This window comes from Temnothorax longispinosus, chromosome 7 (genome assembly GCF_030848805.1).
Source record: "Temnothorax longispinosus isolate EJ_2023e chromosome 7, Tlon_JGU_v1, whole genome shotgun sequence".
NCBI lineage: Eukaryota > Metazoa > Arthropoda > Insecta > Hymenoptera > Formicidae > Temnothorax > Temnothorax longispinosus.
The window spans coordinates 15,078,026-15,101,445 of NC_092364.1; the positions used below are offsets into that span (position 1 = coordinate 15,078,026).

Sequence of the window (23,420 nt, forward strand, 5' to 3'; positions counted from 1 at the left end):
TTAGAGCATGCAGCGAAGTCAACATTATTAAAGACTATGAAGAGTTTATATATATTACATAACAATGATATGCCTATTAGAATAATTGCTCTAATAATACTATATTAGGGCTATACAAAATTCTATAACATTTTGGATATTTTAATATTTGTTGGACTATTAACTTGTGCGCAAATATATTATATGGAAACCGTATAATTACTAAAATATTCATTTTTTGATTGAATTACTAAAACTATATGGCTATATAATAATACTAGGATTATTCAAAATTTTAACATTTAGGATATTTCAATATTTTCATTAGACTATTGAATATTTTATATTTTAATATTTATTAGACTATAAACTCGCCTTCAAATATATTATATAAAATTGTACGACTACTAGAATAATAATAACTCTAATAATATCGGGTCTATCCGAAATTCTAACATTTTGTATGTAATTTTAATATTCATTAAACTAACAAACATGCACGAAAATACTTTTGCGAGATATTTTATTATTTTCCTACTCCATCGTATTCTCTCGCAAAAATGACAGTCCACGCGGGAATAACAATTCGACAATATGGTGGATTAGCCATGGAGTGCCATCGGCGTCAAAGGAAGACGTGGAGATATCGTGAAAAGGCAGAATACATCCTACAATAGCAGGGATTTTGCAATTGTATTCTCAGTCTCTATCCTTATTTGGATTCTATGCAATCGTAGGTACTTACGAGTGCGGATATACCTAACGAGCTCGAGCGCTCTCGCGACCAAGCCGAGACGCATTCCGACTAGGGAAAGTTCAAGCCCGTCCTTAACTCGGCGCAAGCTCGTATAACTTCTATCCGTCGCTCGTCCCCTCGTACAACTTCTGTCCAGAGTTCGTTCCGCGGATAAATAGGTATGGGTACATTTGCATCTCTTTCTTGGATACCGCCCATATTATATTCCAGCTGTCCTCGTTTTCTACACTTGCCCTCGTTGTGAATAATATCGCGGCGATACGTGTGCACGTTCATCTCTCTGCCAAACTTTGACGGATATTTCGTCACCGTTTTAGTCCGGCGTTTTAAATTTCAATTCACAAATAAACACATCTTGGTTACAGCGTGGCAGAGTCGTCGCTGAAAAATTGCTCGCTCGCCAGAATCTCGTCTCGTCTCGCTTGATTAATGGATGTAATTTTGGAAAACGCAATGTGGAAATAATAATCCCCGGTTATAGTTCAATCCCATTTTGATATCTAATTTTGCCTTCCGATTTCGCGTGCTCGTGATAATTAATGTGATTGCACATGATATTATTGTATGCTACGCTTGTCAGATTGAATTCAGCGTGTCGGTAAATTTATACAACTCAGCGCGTTTCGCCCTTCTCAATTTTCCACATATTTAGCGCACAGTATTTTGCGAGTTAGTTAAAAAAATAACTCTAGATAATTATTAAAATAAATATAAAATAATAAACGAGTCATTTTTAAATATAACGTATTTTTATTTAAAAAAAAAGGTAATTATTTATAGTATAGTCACGTCACGTAAAATTTTCTGGTGATATAACTACGCGCTTAAACTGCAACTCATCTGTTCACTTTATTTCGCTTCAGCTTCGCAATCTTTTATTCATATTATGTCACCATTTTTTTCATTATTACATATAATTTTTAATGCTTTTAATACTACACCATTTTTTTATTATTGTAATTTATAATACTTTCACGACTGTTGTGTCAATTGCAATATATTATTGATTAATTATTAACAAATAAAATCTTTAAAACGTCCTCTATTAGCCAAGTTGATGTCGAGCAGATATTCAATGTGTCTCACAACATGTGGTTACACGCTCTCCCACAATTTTCATTGATTTTCCGTATTAATTAATCATTAGGTACACTATTTATTTAGTCTGTATAATCAGCTATCTTTTTTATGTTATTATCTGCTATTACCATATTTACTTTATTAACTATGTTGCTTTATTCAAACATAAAGGCTTCTAATAATTAAGAAGTTTTTTTATCAATTCAATATTATTTGCAATTTTGTTTATTTTGTTATTAACATAGCGTGAAGATGTTAAAGTAAAGTTTAAAAGTAATTAAAATTTAAAAGGAGATCGGGGCTAATAACGAACATAATAAGATGTTAGTTTAAAAAACACAAATTTATTTACAAAAATAAGATAAAAAACATTGTACGTTCGACTTTACTTACAGTTTGTCTTCTACAGTAATAAAAATATAACATGAAAATAGAGTAGAAGGTATATAATTAAATAATGAAAAAGGAGAAAAGTATAATAAGATAATAATTACAATGTATCCTGATGATTAAAGGAGTTCTGGTTTGAAAGGTCGTAAAAAATATATTTTTCGGGAATTTTTGTAAGGAAATGAAAGAAACGATTAACGTTAAACTTTCCATGTTTTTTAAGCCTTATTTTAAGAATATATTTTTATTTTTTAAGTAACAAAAACGCTCTTCTTTTTAATGTTATATCCTGGTTACTAAGAGCTCGCAAAGAAAACGCATATGGACGGTGTGATTATGTGTAGCTGTTAAAATAATTATGTAGCTGTTCTAGGTACCTGAAACGCAAAATAAATGCATATAACGGTGTAAATGATTCTAGCTATTCTGGGGATCTGAAAAGTAAAAACCAAAAATTTTTTTATTCAGGAGAAGTGTGGCTATTGTCTGAACTATAAGAATTAAACCAATTTCCATTCTGCATGGACAAATTAGCAGCCTTTTTATTTAAAATATAGGTTTCCTCAAAATTTTGTTAGTATTTTTATTAAAATAAAAACTAATAAATGTATAATGTTTATTCTAGTTCAGACGATAACCACACTTCTCCTGAATAAGAAAATTTTTGGTTTTTTCTTTTCAGATACCTAGAACAGCTAGGATCATTTACACCGTTATATGCGTATTTTTATTGCAAACTCTTAATGATCAAGATATAACATAAAAAAGAAGAGCATTTATGTTACTTGGAAAATAAAAATATATGCTTAAAATAAGACCAAAAGAACATGCAAAGTTTAACGTTAATTGCTTTTTTTATTTGCCTACAAAAAATTCCTGAAAAATATCTTTTTTACGACCATTCAAACTAGAATACCTCCTTAAAATCATATAATAGAATAATAGAGCAGAACAAGCGCAAACGAGAGTATATTAAATAAAGGCCTGCGGCAAAGTCTCGAGCACATTGTCATAGAATATAAAATTGAAAAGTTAATCTGACAAATAATTTAAAAAAAATTAACAAAAAAGATCCAACTAATATTACATCGTTATTCAACGTTTGGGAGCACATATAAATAAGATCAAATATTTTGTTTGAAATGACCAACAAATTAACCACCGGTAATCCGTAAATTAAGAATTCAATAAAATTAGTTTTCAATCAAACCGTTAATGTTTCTTACATTAAAAAATACAAAATTAATGAAACACTCCAAATTGGCAAAACCCACTTCCTCTCTCTCTTATTCTTGTTAAGTTTTATGTTTTATTTTAAATTGAAACCTTACTATGCTCGTTATTGGCTATGTTGATCTCTTCTCTCAAGTTTTGCTTATTGTTAGATCGAGTATTTAATTTCTTTTTAATTGAAATTTTTTTATAAATATATATCTATGTGCTTATTAGTTTATACGATTAGAAAATTATAAGTTTGTATATACATAACACATATATATTAACAAAATTAAAGAACCTCTTTGAATCAATGGCGAAATTGATAAAATATGATTTTAATAAATGACGATTATATTAATTATGAAATTTGGGTATTGTTAGACGGTAAAAGACTCTAAAAAGGAACAAGAAGTTTGATGGAATCGCTCTTTCTACCCATAACGAGATTGCGGGCGATTCGTTGCTAGTGTAACGGGCACGTGATTTCACGCGCATACCCTCATTTCCCTCACGTTTTCCTTCCCTTCAAACACATCATTTTTTATTCATTCCGCATAACCGTGCCCCCTGCCATTAGTTTCGTCCTTTCCTCTCCGTCTAACTGTCTTCATCCAACCTGCTTTGCCTTCCACTTCGCGGCTTCGACCGGCTTTTTACACCCGGTCGTTAGGAGCCGGACCGCAAATGTCTCCGCATGAATTCTAATGTTCGACCCTCACCCCCATACACCCGCAATTCTCCCTCTTATACTCCCTCCTTAGCCTTCCGTCGTCATTCGCGGCCCGGTAATCCCGGCCAGTTTCGCCCTCCCTCCCCCCCCGTCACCCTCGAGCGTTTCCGGGGGCGGAATTTGCAGGGGACCATCGTAACGCGAATACCGCGGAAGTCGTGTGATACCAGGGAAGCGTTTTGTCCTGCATTTTCATAAGATTCCGACGACGGCGCGTTAAGGCTAATTGTTTCGTTAATTTATGAGCGGTACAGCGGTCCTCTATGCTAACGACGGTGGGTGTGGTTAATTGATGCGGAGGTTTCATAGTATGTCACTCAAACTATAAACCGGATGCTATTTCTATGGTCCGGTTTTGGCTAAGCAGAACACAAAAGGGAGCTATGATATTTTGTAGAAATATGTCTCTAGTGGCAGATAATATTTAATTTAAAAAAAAAAACATTAGAAAGTTCTGCATTTAAGAAAGTTCTGATACTGCTAATTACGTTATCGCTCTTGTTCATAAAAAATCATCTTTTTCTCTCTAAACCTTCTTCCCTTTTTTTTCTTTTTCTTCTCTACAAAAATTTTTGCATAATTTTTTATTTAAATAATTTATTTCCCCGTTATTGTAAACGTTAAATTAATATGCGCTTACGATCGTAAACAGCTTTTCGTCGGATCGTTCGCAAAAACGTTGGATGCGCTCGAAAACGGCGCGTTATCGAAGCAAATAAACGGGAAATGCAGTTTCGCGCGCGTCCACGCTACAATGAAATTAGACTCGTGGGAATTGGGGCGATTTTATTTCCGTCCTCGTTAGAGAGTAGTGACACGCGCTGTAAACGAAGCGTCCGAAACAAAGGGCTCGATCGGCACGGGCATCGTAATTTACCGAAAACGCGCCGTGGAAGAACGGTTGACATTCGTCGCGCGCGCGCGACTTTCTAAAATGAGATTTGTGCCGCGCTTTGTCGTCGCGCGGATAATCGCGCAGCGTGTTCGTCGCAAAGCCAGTGCGCGTTCTGATAATCCAGCCTGACGAGCTTGATCCGGCGACTCGTTTTTTTTAACGAACCCTGCGAGCGACTCACCGATAAAAATGACAGAACTTTATCAGGGGTCGCGCTCGTGCTCGGCCATACTGTCGCTGGCTCGATAACGCGGTCTCGCTCTTGCAGGGCGATTTATGCGGGAGTCCTTATCATCCCGGCCAGAGAGAGAGAAAGAGAGAGAGAGAGAGAGAGAGGGGGGGGGAGGGAGAGAGATCGAACGTTTTGCTTTATGAAAAATTGGGAAAAATTATTTTGTACCGACGCCGGATCTCATCCGTCACGGTATCACAGCTCGATATGTCAATTCTATCTCGTTATAACGACGCAACGTGGATCAGATCGCGCGTCATGTGTTAAGAAAATTTTCCAGTACTCGTGATCTATAAGCGTCACCTGTAACACACAGTCATCTACGATCCGTGGCATCTGCAACACTGCATTTATAAAATAAAATACAATAGAAATAGGATATATTAATTATAGGATATATATAATAGAATATATAATAGTATTATAATAGAATGAATATATATAATAATGTATAATAGGATTATATATAATATATGTACAATAGGAGGATATATTACAAGTTTTAGAATCGCTGATTTAGAATTGCTAATTTTAAGGCATGCATTATATATTATATAAAGTATTAATAGTACGCTTGATATTGGCGAGTAGATTTAAAGTTCGTGCCGCAGCTGGTGCTGGAAAAGCACGTAAAGTGGACATTGGACGGGACAGGAGAACGCGACTAGACGACAAGAGACTATCGTTCTCACGGAGAGAGAGAGAGAGAGAGAGAGAAAGAGAGAGAGAGAATGCACGTTATTTGCGTTGGCGAAAAAATTAACGGAATTCGACCGATCTGTTCTCGCGCGTGCTCGCACGATTTATTCCTCTTACCGGTAATCGCGAAGACGACCATTTTCTCGACCATTTTTCCGCCCATTTGCCGCACCATTTTTTCTCGTCGTACCTACCGGCTCGAATGAAGACAAACGCGGCACGGGAGACGGCGGGATGCGATACAACACATATATAAACGCGTATGTACGTACCACGTGTGCACCTAAATATATATATATATACCTCCTCGCCGAGGTTAAGTGACGTGGCACTGGCTTTATGGAAATGAACGGGGAAGTTCTGCATTTACGGCGACGCCGACGCAAAGTTTTCCCTGGAATTCGGTTCTACCGCGACGTCGACGTCGGGACATTCAAGTTTTAGCGCGGGGAAACGAAAGGGCGCGGGTCGCGTAATATTTCGAAAGCGAAATGTCATTTGCTGTGATTAAAAGTTCATAGCAGTTCCGGATTTAATGCGAGTTATCGCGCAATTGCTTATTTACGCTTCTCGCGCATCCACGTCATGAATTTCTTCAATAGAAAAATTTCTTTATCATCATGATGGAGTGTATAAATACATTATTCATAAATTAAGAATATATCAGGACAATTTGAATAACACGTAGAAAATTAAATAACACTGTTCTAAATTAATTCAATCAGTTTTTTCTCGTATTTTATACGATGTGTACCTACAAGTAACTCTAGGTTTAGAAGAAAAGAGAAAGAATCGCGAAACTCTTGTTCGACTTCTTCCCTCCGACTAGATATTAAATTGCAGTTTAGATGGAATGTAGTTTAGATGGAATGTAGTATTTACATTAACTTTTGCATTTTATCGTGTGTTGAAGTTGTTGAATGTACCATGTTGTAACTAGAACGTAAAGTTGAAATGAATTTTCTGCCTAAGCCAACGACCTGCCTAAACGTGGGACATTTTGAACTCCCATTTCGTCCACAATAATATGCATTATAAAATATCAAGAAACAAATATGTAATTATTATTGAAGAGATCTATAATTACATTCAATTATGCCAAATTTATTAAATTTATAAACGAAATAAATCCTATACAGATTTTGTGACTTGAAATATATATTTCAAAATTTACCATTGAAGTTCACACATTATGCGTAATATGACTGATTGTAAATATACCGTCACAAATGGCTATAATGCAACCGCTAAAAACTAACTGTTTCTATATATCATGTATTGTAACGTACGACGGATATGAACGTCAAGACCAACGATGTGAATCCCTTGTCCGGAGAAACAAGCGAACAAGTTTCGCATTTACCGCGACGCCGGACGAAAACTTTTCCCCTGGAATTCGGTCTTGCCGAAACGAGGGACAGAACGTCCAAGTTTTAGCAAGAAAGGTCGAAGGGCTGTCGGCCCGACCGGAAATGCGTTTCCAAGATGAACCTGGCCCCCTCTCCCGCGGCAACGGTAAACTTGGACGTTCAAAAAAGCGCTGGCTGAAGCGTGTCTGGAATTTTTCGCTTCTTTGCCGGATAAAAAGTATTGAAATGCGACGTACAAACTTTGACGCGACTTTTCCCAGATCTTTCAAAGTTACATGTACCTTTATCTTACACAATCGATCGCGCTTGCCTCATCTCTCTCCATTCACGTTGGTTCGTTTCCGCGGTTGCTGTATACGCATTACCTTTTATCTATTTTTTCTTTGTTTAATATCCTTTTATATACAATTCGTAATTCCCTTATTTGGAAGACATAAAACTTTATAGACGAGGAAGACATAATATAAGACGGTATATGAGGGAAACATTTCTCTTATTTCGGATTTTCTTTTATGCTTTAAAGTTGAGTAAAACCATAATATGTACTCTTCCAGTTATGGAACGTTTTATTGCACTCATAAATGATAATTCTATCAGCGTCCTTGCGTAAAAATGATTTAAAACATCTACTAATATATTTGATGAAATTCTTTAGACATTCAGTATACGTTGTATAAAATAACTTTTTACATACCAATAATTTTGTACAACGTATCCATTTTATATTTTAATAAACTTCTTATGTAGAGTTTCCGAATTAAGCTAAATACCGACAATGAGTCAGACACGTTGTCGATAATGCGCGCATACGCGGTTTTCCTTCTACCATTAATTAAAGACTGCTTACGTTTCGAGTGATTTGATTTAGGTATACGCTTAAATCAAAATGGCAGTCGTGAGCGGCAATATGTACGCCTGATTCTATTACGCGACTTAAAATGTATTACGTGTGTACCTTCGAGTCGTTTGTTTTCACGTACGCGCGAGTTATAATCTTCTTACACTTGGCGAAATGTGCGCGCGCGCGTGTATGTATATCACCGTGCATGCGGTAACTACGTACATTCCGAACGTTGGATTATCGCTTCGGTACAATTTCCACGCTATTCGCGTTCTCTCCGCGACGTCTCGTAATTCACAAACCACCTACAACCGAAACCGCCCGCTCTCTCTCGCCCGGCCCCGAATATCTGGAGCAGAAAGAGCTTTTCGAGGGCGTCGACGAGAGATGCGAGGAAGAGAGCGAGGAGGAAAGTAGGAGGAAAGTAGGCAAAAAAACAGCAACGGAGACAGAATCGAGAGCAAGGGAGAGAGTGAAGCTATTGAAAGAGAAAAAAAAATGTAAGAGGCGGCTTTAAAACGGGAAAGGAACGAAGAGTTTCTCCCATAAAATATCGCGACACTTTTTCTCCACCTTGGCCCTCAGCCCTCGTGCCAATGCGACTTCTTTTCTTCGACAACTGGTTCAGAAACGCGCAAAATTAAAATCGGCATCGCCGAGCTCTCGAACGCCTCGGGAATCAATCGATACGAATTACCGGAGTCGCACGTAACGGTATTGCCTTGCGCGCGGCGCGCGAAGTCTTACTCTCGTTGCTTATTCTGTAGGAATAAAAGTGAATGTTTGTTGAACGATGACAAAGTCATTGTTCGGCCACAATCCGATTCGATTTAATATTTCTTTTAGCGATATTGTTACAATATCGAAAGAATATTTTTAAAAACTGTTTATCAGCATAAACAATTTTGCCGAGGGGGGGGGGGAGAGAGGGGAGGATAGTCAAATATTTCGAATATTATTTATTAAAAATTTTATGGATCTATGCAAACCGAATATCTCTCATCAAGCATACATCATCAAGATGGATTACATGTATTGCATCACGACAATTAAAATCGAATTAAACCATGATAGCGTTAGTTTAACCGGCGCAGTATCGTGGGACTCCTGTCATTGTAAACATAATACGACACAATCGATCAACCGACCGAAATCCTGAATATTCCTCGATAATAATAATCCCCACATTTAATGGAACAAATCCTGCTGGGAAAATTTACGGCTGGCTCATATTCGCCCCGGTTTGGTTATTCTTAATCGTTTTTCGATATACGATCCTATCCCTATAGATTCTCTCTAAAACTTCCTCGACCCTAGCCGCCATATATTTCGCGTCGCACCAACTAGACGATAATCTTGTATCTTCATATTACAGTTGTATATGTAACGTACGAATACGTAATATATTTGCACATGGCATATATATATCTTTCCTACAGTCCACTTATATCCTATATTTCTATTAGATTATTAAAATTATATTCTGGCCCAAAATAAAATTAACATCTTGAATATAAATATATTTGTCATGTTTTAGAGATGGGGCTATTTTTTTATTAACAATTTATCTTCTCTTATATACTTATATATATTATACATTTATACATTCTAGAAAAAATTCGAAAGGATAATTAGAATCAAATGCAATTATTTTAAAATAATTGCAAACATGATTTCAATGGTTATCTTCCAAATTTTTTATTAGTTATAAAATTATCAGTAATTGATAATTAACGTTTGACCATTACTACGCTCATTTATTGTTAAATTACGTTATAAATTATCTCGCGTCGAATCGAAATTGGAGCGATAGGTAAGTACGAGGTTACAATTTAAACGAAAATAATTGTTCGTTATCGGCGTCGAAGTTCCTGACCAATGGAACGGGACAGAGCCACTAATCAGACAGCAATATAGGTAGAGCAGCGAGCAGCGAGACTGTAATACGGATAGAGATGAAGCGAAGCGGTCGGGGAGGGGAAGAACACGAAGAGTGTGAGAGCGGTCCTTCCAATAGGATTAACCCTCGTTCCGTTAATCCTTTTATTGGGGCGGCAAATCCTGCGACAGGTCACGAAAGAGGGTGTCTGCTGGACCCGGATTCGCGAGCGGATATCCCGGCGATGGGGACCGGGACACGATCCCCAAGTATATCGAAATCGCTATTAGACTCAACGATTTAACGACGCCGATAACGGTCTTGTAAGGGTCCCTACGTATGTCCGCGCCGATATCGAGAATTTCGGCCATTCGATTTCGAACCTCGCCGACCCTCCGCGACCAGCCGCGATAATTTTTGGAAAGCCCAATTTCACCAGTTTTCAGCGATATATCTGCGCGCGATAACGTCATCTCGAGTTTTGGGCGTACGATCAATATTTCACGGCTTTACGTCACTTCACGTACTTGCACATATTTCACGGAGTAAACATAATACTCCTTGTTAACCGAATGAAGAATTTATTATTCTATACCGCGTGACATATATGTTGGAAATGAAAGAACCTTTCTCATGCTAATCACCTCTTACCGCTCCTCGACTGCCTGTCAGCTAGCTGGGGGGAGGGGGAAAATAGTCGGAGATTACTCAGTGCTAAAGGAACGGATAAAGAAGCATTAGCTCGCTTCAGAAATGGAAACGGAAGGCGATGAGAGATCCGTGATAAATGGGGAATATGTTTGATGCGTATAGACAGATCTGTTATTCGTGTTACGCGTATACGCTACATATGCAACGTATCCACGTACTTACATGCAGATAAATACGAAAAATGGAGATCGTGCGAAACGGGAGAGTGAGGAAAATCAGTGTCAAAAGAAGAGTGTGGTGTTGGCATTTGCATGCTGAGTTGAATCCTGCACGTTTTTCCTGTTCCTTTAGCAGCAGGGTGATGCGCACGGCATCAAATGACGACGGCCCTGTTCCACTACTTTAATGTCCATTGGTATGTCTGGGATTAGAGTCGCGCATGTTTCCCGCTACAAAGTGAATTTATAAAAACCCCCATGCGTGAGCTCGCGTACTAAATGGTATATTACCTCTTCACCTGTGTAAAAGAATATAAACCGCGGAAAAATGATACCGCATGTACGAGATGAAGCCAAAAATTAACGACCGCGTTTAATTAAATCCCACATCAAAGAGGTACGTGGTCAAAATTTTAGTTTCCTCGCCCAATGCAATATCTTTTTATTAACTTTTGATCAATTCAATTTTGCGCCGTTAAGTGATAGCGGCCCCGCTTCGGTGAAATTGATCGTGCACGTATCATCGATATATATTACATTTGTACACCATTATAGCTTTATTTCGAATATTTTGTACGCGAATAAACAGTACCTTTGTGGAGATGAGGTAATATCTGGGTTATCTATTTACGTTCACAAGCCGCGATACCTAAGTCGAGCTCCTGCTCTTCACAGTTAAATGGCTCACTAGATTTACCTGCGTTTGATGTTCGCCTATGTACAGGATCATACATATTCCTCTATTCGAAGTTTGCAAATCCGACCTTGTTTGTACGGTTACGGTACAGCTCGATACTAGCGATTGGTATAACAATGCGAGAGAGAAAATTAGACGGGGGAGACGAGGGAGGATAGGGATAAAGAAATATGTAAATTGGATTTACGCGATTATCACGATTATCTACCTCCCGAGTAAACTAATTAAACTTTCATCAAAGTGTTCACGATACTAAGAGGTATAGAGCAAGGTTTGCTTTCGCGGCCATGACTCAACTAAGATTGATTTTCGGTCGCGTTTACGATCAAATTGGTCACCCAGTTTAATGCTCTTCGACACGTATGCGGTTAGAGAGATCGTATCGGATCGTATCTATGGTTAGAGCACTTGACTAATTAAATTTGTACGGATGTGTTGCGACAAATAAAAAAAATTGGTCAAACCTATTTATGGAAAAATATGCGCAAAATGAGACGCAACTGTTTGAGTTATCTTTATTTTCTATGAAAAAACTTCTTTTAATTTTATAAAAATCTTATAGTCTGAATTAAAAGTCTAAGTATCGCATTGAAATTCATAGTATTATTACAAAGAGCATTCTTAATTAAATATTTTGTTCATTCGGAAGAGTTTTCAGAATACACCGTTTCTCTATCGTTTGTACATACATGCATAAATATTAATCTGTATTCACTACCATTTTTAATCTTAAAGTAGATAGCCACGCTTAAACTCCACGTTCAAATTGCCTTCGTGTTCATTTATTTGTTTAATGCCATTACGAGAAATCGTCATATGAGATTTGCAAATCCAATCGAGTTTATGAATCCGGCAAAATCTCTCATAAATAGGATAGTGTATAAATGGCTGTGGACTGTGGACCGAGAGTACGAATGATATAATACGAATATTAAATCGGTCTGATTTTACCTTAAATTTAGCAAAAGAAATTCGCATTTTCTAGGCAATAATTGACGAGAACTACGTATTGACGCGAGGGATCGTTTCTCCCGCGACAGAGGACGTGTGTTACGGCTCAATGATTCGCTCGGCTTACTTACTGTCGATGTCCGTACGTGTATACGTGCAGACGCATTTCTCCTCGCACGAGCGAGCTTACAAATCCGATTGCAGCCCCAGGCCGTTGTAGCAAGCCGACTGCTGGTCTTTTCGAGGTGCAAAGCGAAAAAAAGGAGAGACCGAGAAGAGGAGGAATGAGAGGAAACATCACGAGGAGAATGGGGGAGAGAGAGCAAGGAAGGGCCAGTTCCGATTGAACAGGGAGGATTTGAGAAAAGGGGTAAAAGCGAGGGTGCGCCCTTACAAATAGAATGGCGAAGGAGACCCGACGGTTTTATCGTCGAGGCGATAGAATCTACGAATACGGCCACCACCAATCGTTTGTCTCGAGAAAACGCGACACGCGCTGGGTTCGACTAGTGTCGCTGTGTGATTAATCTTCGGCGCGATCACCTCGCCAAAGAATCGAAAGTTTCGTTCACGAACTGAAATGCACCATTATCATGTATAACGAAATTCTCTAGCGCATACTTAAAAATTTATCTCTCCGTTTACCAAATAAATGTCGAGAAATAAATAATTCAAAGGTTATAAGTTTTAATCATTTAAAGTTTATAAGAATCTTAAAAGAATAAGAATTTAATACAGACGACGCACATTTATATATTATTATATTATATATTCTATACAATTACTACTTTTTATTTTTATCTGAACACACAGTAAATGCAACGTGAAAATTTTATTATTATACACGTTTGTATTCCGCGTACATTTCGATTAACTTGTTAAAGATCTACAACTTAATTAACATGACGAAAATTTAAGGCGATATTTTACTTCTACTGTAATATTTCTATTACATGAATGCGTATGTTCATATTTTCTACGTTTATTTAACGACTGCGCGTTCAACTGAAGTTTCCCTTTCACGCCTGGTGCTCTCACGTAGTTCTCACTTTATTATGACAACTTTATGCATGACCTACCAAAAATCCTGTTGAATGCGACTTTATACGGCTACGTGTGACAACGTACATGACAATGTATTTTACGTTGGGCGACAATGCTCTGTAAGTATACTTTAGGCTGGTGCCGGTATAAATGACGTTTATAGGTCGTCGCGTAATTACGGCTTAACAATGATTTGTTGGGACACTTGAGAACAAGTGGCATTAATTTTATGCAAAATTATCTTTGCTCTTTGGAGAATGTACCTTTCTTTTCTTCAAGAATCATAAGTTCTCTGAGCTTTATATAGCGCGCGCGTTACAGAAAGGGATATGAATGGTCCGTGAATACATTAATTAAGAGGTTACTGGCGAAGTGGAAAGTAATAGAAAATTTCAGGGAGAGAATAGATGTTTTCGGTTCCACTTCGTTTAATAACGCATAAAAGAGCCACGATGGCTGAAGAAATTTCGTTTGCGCGACCGTGCGGGGGCTGATGTCGCCGAACGGGAGGCCAACTAGCATTTTAATTACATGATTACGCAACGAAAACGCCGTTTACCTTAATTCGCTGACGCTGGTTGTACGGTAAGAAAATTGCGACAGGCGCAAACGCCACACTATCGATGATTCGCCACGGGACTGAAAAATAACTTGGACAATTTGGTACGTATACAATAGTCTTCCATCTAAATCACGATAACCTGTCTAAACACACGCTCTTCCTTAGACAAGCTACCCTATATCCTTCTTTTACCATTGAAACCTTGTCAGGTACAGAATATTTCTTACCGCGTCCGATCTACTGGAAAACGAGACAGAAGAGTGAACGACCAGTCACGATGACCGGATCGAATGTCTTCCCGCGAAACCGATTATTTTCCAGGAATTAACACTAGAACTACCAAAAAGTTTAAAATGTGACACCGTTTGACACTTTTTAATGATTTATTACTCATTTTTAAAACACCTAAATTTCTGAAATTTTCCCTGACTTTTATTAAAATTACATAGATGATAGAAATAAATATAGATTAACCTCTCCGGTAGTTCTAGTGTTAAGCTGCACAAAAGAATTTTGGAACAAGTCTCAAAGCTGATACATATGTTTCCAAAGTTTTCAATTTTTCTTGAAAAATGTTAAGTCACGAAAATCACGTTTTTACAACTTGATCTTTAACACTAATTATTATTATTATAATACGAGTGACATAAATTGTTAAAATCGTATACGTGTAATAATATGTCTGATACGTAACGTGGGCGCGAAGGACTCGCAACAATCGCAAGCTCTTTATTCCAGTTGTCGATACAAACGCTATTTTCACCCTCGTCAACGCACTTTGCCAAACCCTTGTCGAGATGCCCGCAAGGTGTTTCGCGAAGTGCGCGTTTCTAAGCAAGACCAAGACCTGTTCAGAATTTCGTGCCGTGGTGAATTCTCTTAAATCCCACTACAATAAGATTCCTCCCAAGCTCCTCCTCGTCGACTTCGTGCCCCGTCTGCTTTCACGCACAGCTGAATCCTTACGCCGGTGTGTTTGAAGACGGAAGAAGAGGCTGGGGGGGGGGAGGGGGGATAGAAAGTTTCACCTCGTCAGGAAACGAGAGGAAAAAACTATGTCCGTGGGCTGAAAGAGACCAGAGACCGCAGGGCGGGAAAATCGGACGGTCCTCGGAAAATTCCTCGACGTTATTACGCCCCCACATATCGTCCGAGAAGAATAATGGTTACTTCCTGCCGCGACTTTTAGCTTCCGTCGAAATGAAAACTCCACGCCCGGAAGATCCCGGAGAAACGAAAATGTGCGTCCTGCAGTTCTGATTCGTTTCGCGATAATGGGTGCTGGCTCAGTTAATAATTGCTGTTGAATTAAATTAAATTAGAGCGTTTTCTTCGTGGATGCAGGATAAGAAACAAAGACGATGGGAGGTCCATGAACGCGTTAGCAGGAAAAAAAAGTAGGAGGAAGTGTCGAAGTAAAAAGAACGTGACGGCAAGAACACATGGGTATAAATAGGAAATTTTTATACGATCCCGACAAACTTTAGAGTGGTCTGACCCAATTTTCCATCCGAACTCTACGCAAGTCTGTATTTCCTCATTAGCGTGTATTTTCAAGTTTTAATTGAAAACATCATACCACGCTGGCTTTTATCGCCGTAATCTTTAATATCTGACGCGATCTTTATTGGATTTATGAGCGTTTACGTAAGATTGCGCGTCATGAGAAACTTGAAAATATGTTCAATTTTTGCACGGCGACGCTCTCGTTAGTGTCCATAATCTAATTTTATTTAGCGCAATGATCGCGCAATGATTGCTTACCGCTGTTAGATATGATAACATGCGTGCGGTCCTCCGCGCGCGCGAGTTTACGACCACTTAGGAATATCTCCTCGCTCTTAGCGATTTCTATAGAATTCGTATGCGCCGCCAAGCGTGCCGGCTCAAATCGAGATAATCGTTGGGTCGCGGAAACTTTGTCTATTGTGCACGCGAAACTTCATACGGATACGGGGAGGGCCAGGAAACAGTGTTCTGATAATTCTGATAAGGTCGGTGCATGCCCGCCGCGTATTTGCATCGCACCTCCGCGCACTCCGATACATCTAACACACCGGGCGCCGCGACTGCTAAAGGACAAATAGGAACATGCGTGATAGAACAAGTTACCAAGTTAAATGGTTCGTAAACGCTAGTTGGAATTAGTTGTTCTCCAGTTGCTAAATATAATGCCGGCGACATGTATGTACAAGTATCTATCTGCGGAGTATTCACGCGCCTGTCGCAGATTCGAAAATGTTGATATAATTGCCGGCGTCCGTCGTATCGTTAAGTTATATACATGATGATTCAAATTTAACATACCTTTTATAAAAGGAGTGAATAGAATATACGCGATACGCGTTTCCCATATTGCTCTAACAAAAAAAAAACGACTTTGATTACTTTATTCTTGTACCGCGGAAATCTAATTATCAAATCTCTCTCTCTCTCTCTACCATCTATAATAACATTTTCTGAAAGATACAGATATCTTCGTGGCAAGAAATTATAGCGTCCAAGGTTAAATTACGGCAACGTAAGCAATCTTGCTAAAGTTTGCTGTCGCGGAAGAAGTCTTACATACCGTCAAGTGGAGCCATGAGATTTGTCTAGTTACCTGCTGAAGGTGGCTGACACCATCATCGCGACCCAGTTGAGGACCGCCCGGTTACATTATGACGGGCACTTGAAACTTTGCGAGTAAAAAATAATTTCACCCGTGATATTCAAGTCTGCCTGCCGAGTATTCTCTCCGGTGAACGTTCCCGTTGATTGTCTCTAAGTTATGAAATGGCCTTCTGGAACTTTTTGACTTAAAAGGAACAAAAGATAAACTAAGCAAAGAAGGGATTTGCCCCCATAATCGAGATCAGGATTCGAACAAACTTACCTCCTGCTATTGACGTTCATTTAGATTAATTTTCTCACCTACAAGGTTGAATTGCAATTGTTTATTACAACACAGCAATGCTTTTAACACTTTTAATATAGCAAAAATCGTACGAGACTTGAGAACTGATTCATTAGTAAAAAGAACGAAACATAGAATTTATTCATTGTTAAATATCGATAAATTATTTAATTATTTATTATGCAAAGAATCTCAAGTCGAAGAGCAAGGAAATAGTATAACAATCGTTTCTGTATACATGGAGCTTAGATGACTAGAGCTCTTAATAAATCTAAATTTTATATTGCGCATACTATTATCACACCTATTTTACCTTCTGACCGCTAGATAACGTGTGTCTTACCATCAACTGTGCATATGTATAACGAAGTTAGATAGTGGAAGTATCATCTGCATGTATGTAGCACCTATCCGTACAGCGTGCAAAGTTTGCCGGCATCATTAGCCTGACCCAGGCTGGCTGCGCAGCGAGTAGATATATTTAGTATAATAATAGACGTTAAACTTGTTCAGTCATGAGCCAATGCATAGAGTCGATAATACTGCGGCCATCTGCCGCCTACTTGATCGAGCATCCCTTTCGCATACTTGACGCAACTTTGGTATGCTCATTGTGCGCCATACACGGAGTTGCGTATCGATTCGAAACTTCTACGATATATCGAAACAAATAAGATGATAAACGCACCCGCGCGAGCAGTCGAGATCGCAATATTTCATATACCTAAGCTTATTCTATATGAAATACATCGTAAGGAGTTGGTATAAAAATCTTCAAATAATACGTTAAGAAAATTATGTTTAACATATTTAATTTTAGAGAATGATAAAGGTTACTTTCTCTTATTGTACATCTAATATTGCCATTTGCTTTATTAATCACATTTCAGTTCTAAATATACCTTTAGAGAAATATAAACTCTCATTCCCGATTATTTGTTCAGATAAAACAATGGATACCATCTTTTCTTTGTAGAAAAACAAAAAGCTTTGAAATATTTTTATCAATATTGTTATAATTAACAAAAAATTATTTTAATTGTTATATTGAGAAAATTATTATAACTTGTTGGTGTAATTAAGAAAATTAAATGTATACTTTGAATTTATTATTAAGAGCTATTATACATATATTACTTTGCATTCGACTAGCAAATAATTTTCTATTTAAGTTTATGCCACAGCATCTAGAAAACTGATTAAAATTTAAAATTTAACGAGTTATCTTATAACTATTCCGTCAACTAGTAGTTTTAATGAAAATTATGTATGCTGAAAAGAAATTTACGCCGACAAGATGTTGCTACTATATGGTTTATTTAATATATTGTGCAGTGACTCGCAAAATTGATCTCAAGTGCTTCGAAATTCTAAATAGTATATTGTGCACCAAGGGGAGAAAGTAGCGTTTTTCAGACGAGTGTGAAGTTTGCCACCCGAACCGAAGGCGAGGGCGGCAAATCACACGAGTCTAAAAAAGCTTTCGACCCGAGATGCACACGATATTTTTTACAACTCTTTTACGGAAATGTTCGACTTCCATGCCTAGAGAGGGGCGAGAGTGGCCCATTGGCTATACCAGGTGGAAAGTATCAATTTTCTTCCCTAGGGAGGAAAGTAAGCCCTGGCGTGAAATTGGCCACTTTCGCCCTTTCTCTACAGCCATGGAAAGTCTAACTTTCCGTGGAGGTGTTGTGAAAAACAAAATAACCAAAAATTTAGGAACTTATTAATTCAGTAATATTTTTTTATATGCATTCTTCTGGCTATATATAAGCTATAAAGATCATTTTATGTATCTGCTTTTTCTTCTTTTTATTCTGTTAAATACTTTCGTAACATTTTTAAGTTTAATTAATTTCATGAATAATACACATACATGCATGACATTATAATATCTATTTAAAAAATATTATGTTTTACATTACACATAAAATTAAACTTAAATCAATTTTTAGCATACATTTTCATAAAATACATTTTATTTCAACTCCTTTAACTTGAGCCATTTAATGGAGAAATTTCAAAAGTTGCGAAAAGGGCAGCATTTAATTAAATTTCCATAGGGCAAAAATCTCCAAATTTCTTAAAGGCTATACTTCCGAAATTCAATGCAAAATTTATGGAATATACTCGATACTTTAATGAGAAATGTGTAGTAACGCGTGGAACTACAGTATAACTCATACAACCGGATGAGGCAGGAACGTAACAAGTACACTGCGAAGTACGAAGTGCACAGGTGCACAGGTCCTTGAGGGAAATACTGTTCGCGGATGTTCCTCGAGATAACATCCGTCAGTTACAACTTACGATTAGAGCGGAACCTTGCCGCGTGCGCGTTTAGTCAAATAATAAAAGCGCGTATTTTTATGGTCGTCGGAAAACGTTGGCAAGAGCGGCCGCGACGGTACGCGGAATTAATAATGACGAAAGAGCGAAGGGACATTCTTAACCAAGGCGCGGGCGCATATATCACGATGCCCCATTATGCTTATGAATATAAATGCACCCTCGGGGTGGCCACAATAAATGCTGGCCGCCGTGCCGCCGGATCTCTGAATTCTGCTCTACTGCACGTACACGTGGTAGCCGCAGAACAACGAAAATAAAAACGGCGTCCGTCTCCTACCTCCTCTTTTCCTTTCGTTCCTTTTTCACCCCAGGCCCGCTGGACGAACGCTGAGCGTGAGGGCGAGCATAAAAGAATAATTAAAATAAAGTAGGCTGCGCGTAACTTGAAATTATACACGAGTACTGTAATGATAACAACGAAATGGTTAATAAGCCACCGCCTCTGGGTATGCGTAATTTCCTTTGTAGGCTCAATGGGGCGGCCACAAAAGCTTTCTCCTTTTTAATCGAAGGTGGAAGCCATAAATGTAATTTATTGCATAAAATGGTGCCTTAAAAGTGCTATCTTCTTTATTATACCTGTTTGTCAAATTCTACAAAATTCAAAATAAAATTCAAGAATTTTCTTTTTCTTAAATTTAAATAAACGTAAATTCAAGTTATCTTTAAATATAAAATACTTTTTGTTGCTTGACACTAAATATAGATATTGATGTGGACGCACATTTCAGAGATGTTTAACATTAAGTTAAATCAAAATGCTTAAATAGCATTTTTCAATAAAGGGGAAAGAAACGTAAGTCAAATGATAAACAGTGGCCGGCCACATTTATCGGGTTACAATGGCTTGTTGTAAGCGCAAGGCCGCAATGTTATTCGCATTAAGCATCGAAAATACCGACGTTTCTTGGTCATTTAGACGAACGTTGCAAAAATCTTCGGCCACGGAGTCTTGTCAGTTTCTTCTTTAGCGATTAACTTGTAGGGGTTGCAGCTTCCACAGCTCCTTCCCGGTTTCTTTTTCTTCCAGCCCAGCACTCTTTTATCCGTCGCATACCTTCCCTTTGGATCGCTTCCAATCGTTTGGATCTTCCCTCACCTTCGCAATCGGTGCAACCGATATCCTATCTCCGTCACTCTCCCTTTTTCCTTCCACCTATTCCGAGATGGTCCCGTTCTTCTATACGTTTTATCGCGTTTGTCCATCATCGCCATTTATCTCGGACGTATGCCGACCGTTGCGGTTAAAAACAACATACACACACGTACATCACCATGCTTAAATTATCGTATTAATCATATTCAATACAATACCACGTAACAATCACAATTACACGTATATGACCTCAATTTAGCTCTCTTTTTATTTGTTCTATCAACATTAATGTACCATCTGTTATTTTTTTATGTATTACCATTTTCAGTTGAATTCCAATAAAACTTCAATATTGATTTAACGTTGAATATTGAATTAAAAAAAAATATTATTGACACGGTGCACTGAACGACCACAGCTCTAAACAGCATCAATTTTTACATGCCAAAATGTCGTGTTTTCATTGTTTTCTAAAATAAAAAGAATTGAATGTAATTTTATAAAGGATAATATGAAAGAAAGTTAAAAGAATTAACATTTTTTATTTTCAATATTAACGTAAATCGACGAAGAAATATATTACGTTTCCATTCATTGTAATTTTCCCTACTCAATCGTTTATCCCGCGTTATTAAAAGCGACTTTGTTAACGTGGTAATCAAATTTAGATTTGTGTGTAGCTCGACCGCCACATACGCTGTTTTTATTGATAATCCTTTTTGTCTCTACGTGTGCTAATAAAAACGGATCTATCCAGCAGGCGTTCAGTATGTCCCGCAAGCTGACACTTTTGCGGTATTATTGTGCCTTGTGGAAGACCACGGATAATGGTCAATGAGATTACCTATCATATGATGGTCGCTCGATCTTTATAAAGCCCATAGTGTGTGTATTTGTTGGACGTTAAATAATAACAACCCGTAAATAATAACGATGCGTAAACACATGTATATACGCGATGTAACATTTTTTTCAAATACATGTCAAATAAGATTTTATTATCTTGTGCACACAATTCTTTAAACATAAATACAGCTTGCTCAATATCTTACGATATCTTACGATATCAAGTATTTTTGTATTTTGTAAGGTAAAGGTACCAATACCCGGACACTTAAGCGTAGGAAATGTACCAATACCTGGACACGTACCTGTGTCTGTGGATACCTTTAAAAAAATATAAATTTATGGAAATAAACGTTTGGATATTATGACTGAAGTTTCAAACTACACGAAAAAATACTGTTATCTTTGATTTTAATTCGCGTTATACTTATAAATAATAAAGGTGTCCGGATATAGGTATATTGTCCATCGGTATTGGTACCTTTACCTTATATTTCCCCCAAAAAATCGTTTTATACATTGACTATAATTATCTCTTTCTCATATTTTCTCATCAATAACGATCGTTATTTTTACACTTTGCAGTCTGCAACCAGTTTAGTAGAGGCGTGTTTTCGATGTTGGGCGCCGTGAGTCCAGACTCGTTCGATACGCTGCATTCATACAGCAACACGTTCCAAATGCCATTCGTGACACCTTGGTTCCCTGAAAAGGTAAGACATATCTTTTTCTTTTACATTTATAGCATTAAAGACAGCTCATCTTTATCACCTTATATTTTTTATTTTAAAATTTTTTAACAATATTTTAAATGATTTGTTAGAATTATATCAGGAATGATAGTAATTATATCTTATTTGTATAACATACGTCGTATAATGTACATTGTTCTGGGTTTTACAACAATGAAGTCATTGATTCGAAGAATTCGTGAGATTTATATCATTTGTTTCGCTCGAAACAGAATTATGCAATCAGTTATAGCCAGTACTTTTCCTCAGAACAGGGTAATGAATCGAATTCTTATTTGAATCTAAGTTTTATTCATGAAACCTGTTTTTCCGCGGTGTTTTTTCCTTTTATAATCTTGTATTTCGCACTCCGCATATCTTTTCTTTGATACCCTGAAGCAGAACGTGAAGCAGAAGAAAAGTTGAAAGAATTATTACAAACCGGTTCCGCTTCAAAAAAATTATACACGAAATTTAGATTTTATCCCGTGCATTTTTTAAGCTTGTTGAAATATGTAACGCGTAAATGGTTTTTAACAGTCATGTTACATAATAATTCCCATTAAATTTCAAATCTCGTTAAATTTAAATTACATCGACGAGTATATGTAAAGGCGCCGAGAGATTGGCGCTTAAGTCACGTGTCTATGAAACAGCTTACAGTCGATGCATAAATTTTCCATCCCACTTATCAATTCGACGTAGAAAAAAAAAGGAGGGAAATACATGCCACGCGATACGCATATTTGACAATAATTGTCATGTACAGAATCAATAGTTTCGTTTCGCGTTGCAACTGATAATTAGCAGCGCGCCGCGAGATGCATGATGATGGATTTGGTCGATACGGCCATCCATATAAATACGTAAATATGTATGCGATATACGTATATACGTATATACATATTACAAGAATGAATTTCGAAATGAATTGGCTCACCGAAAATTTATTCGCCGGCTCGAATTGCGGGGGCTGCATTTATCGCGCGCGCTGTAAACTGATATCGCACTGTGCTCTCTATAGGACGAACGTCGGGGCTCGTGAGTATTTCGGGCCGTTGTGTGCGTATTTTTCCCGCGATATATTTCCGTGCGGTATAAGTATATATGTATGTACGCGTAACGAACGTCGATGTCGTTTAAATGGTAATCGCGCGGTAATGCTGATTCGACGCCTCGGCTTTCTATTCCTTTTTTTTTTTGGCCAATTACGGTTCGCCAGGAACGGCCATTTATATAGAGAAAATCCTTTTTCAATTTCCATGAGATCTTTACCTGCACTGCGTTTGCATCGCTGTCTCGC

At 37.6% G+C, this 23,420-nt stretch overlaps 2 protein-coding genes across 5 annotated transcripts in view; one reads left to right on the forward strand and one right to left on the reverse strand.

Annotated features, from left to right (window-relative positions):
- Positions 1–23,420, forward strand: part of Glurib (Glutamate receptor IB) — a 221,917-nt gene that overhangs the window by 129,318 nt on the left and 69,179 nt on the right. For all 4 annotated transcript variants that reach the window (XM_071784019.1, XM_071784017.1, XM_071784018.1 and 1 more), the window contains exon 3: positions 21,972–22,099. In XM_071784019.1, coding sequence (XP_071640120.1) covers positions 21,972–22,099 — 128 coding nt within the window. The remainder of the gene's footprint in view (positions 1–21,971; positions 22,100–23,420) is intronic.
- Positions 21,961–23,420, reverse strand: part of LOC139816504 (uncharacterized) — a 178,789-nt gene continuing 177,329 nt past the window's right edge. The window contains exon 4 of the transcript XR_011733029.1: positions 21,961–22,091. The gene's annotated coding sequence lies outside the window, so the exon portion shown is untranslated. The remainder of the gene's footprint in view (positions 22,092–23,420) is intronic.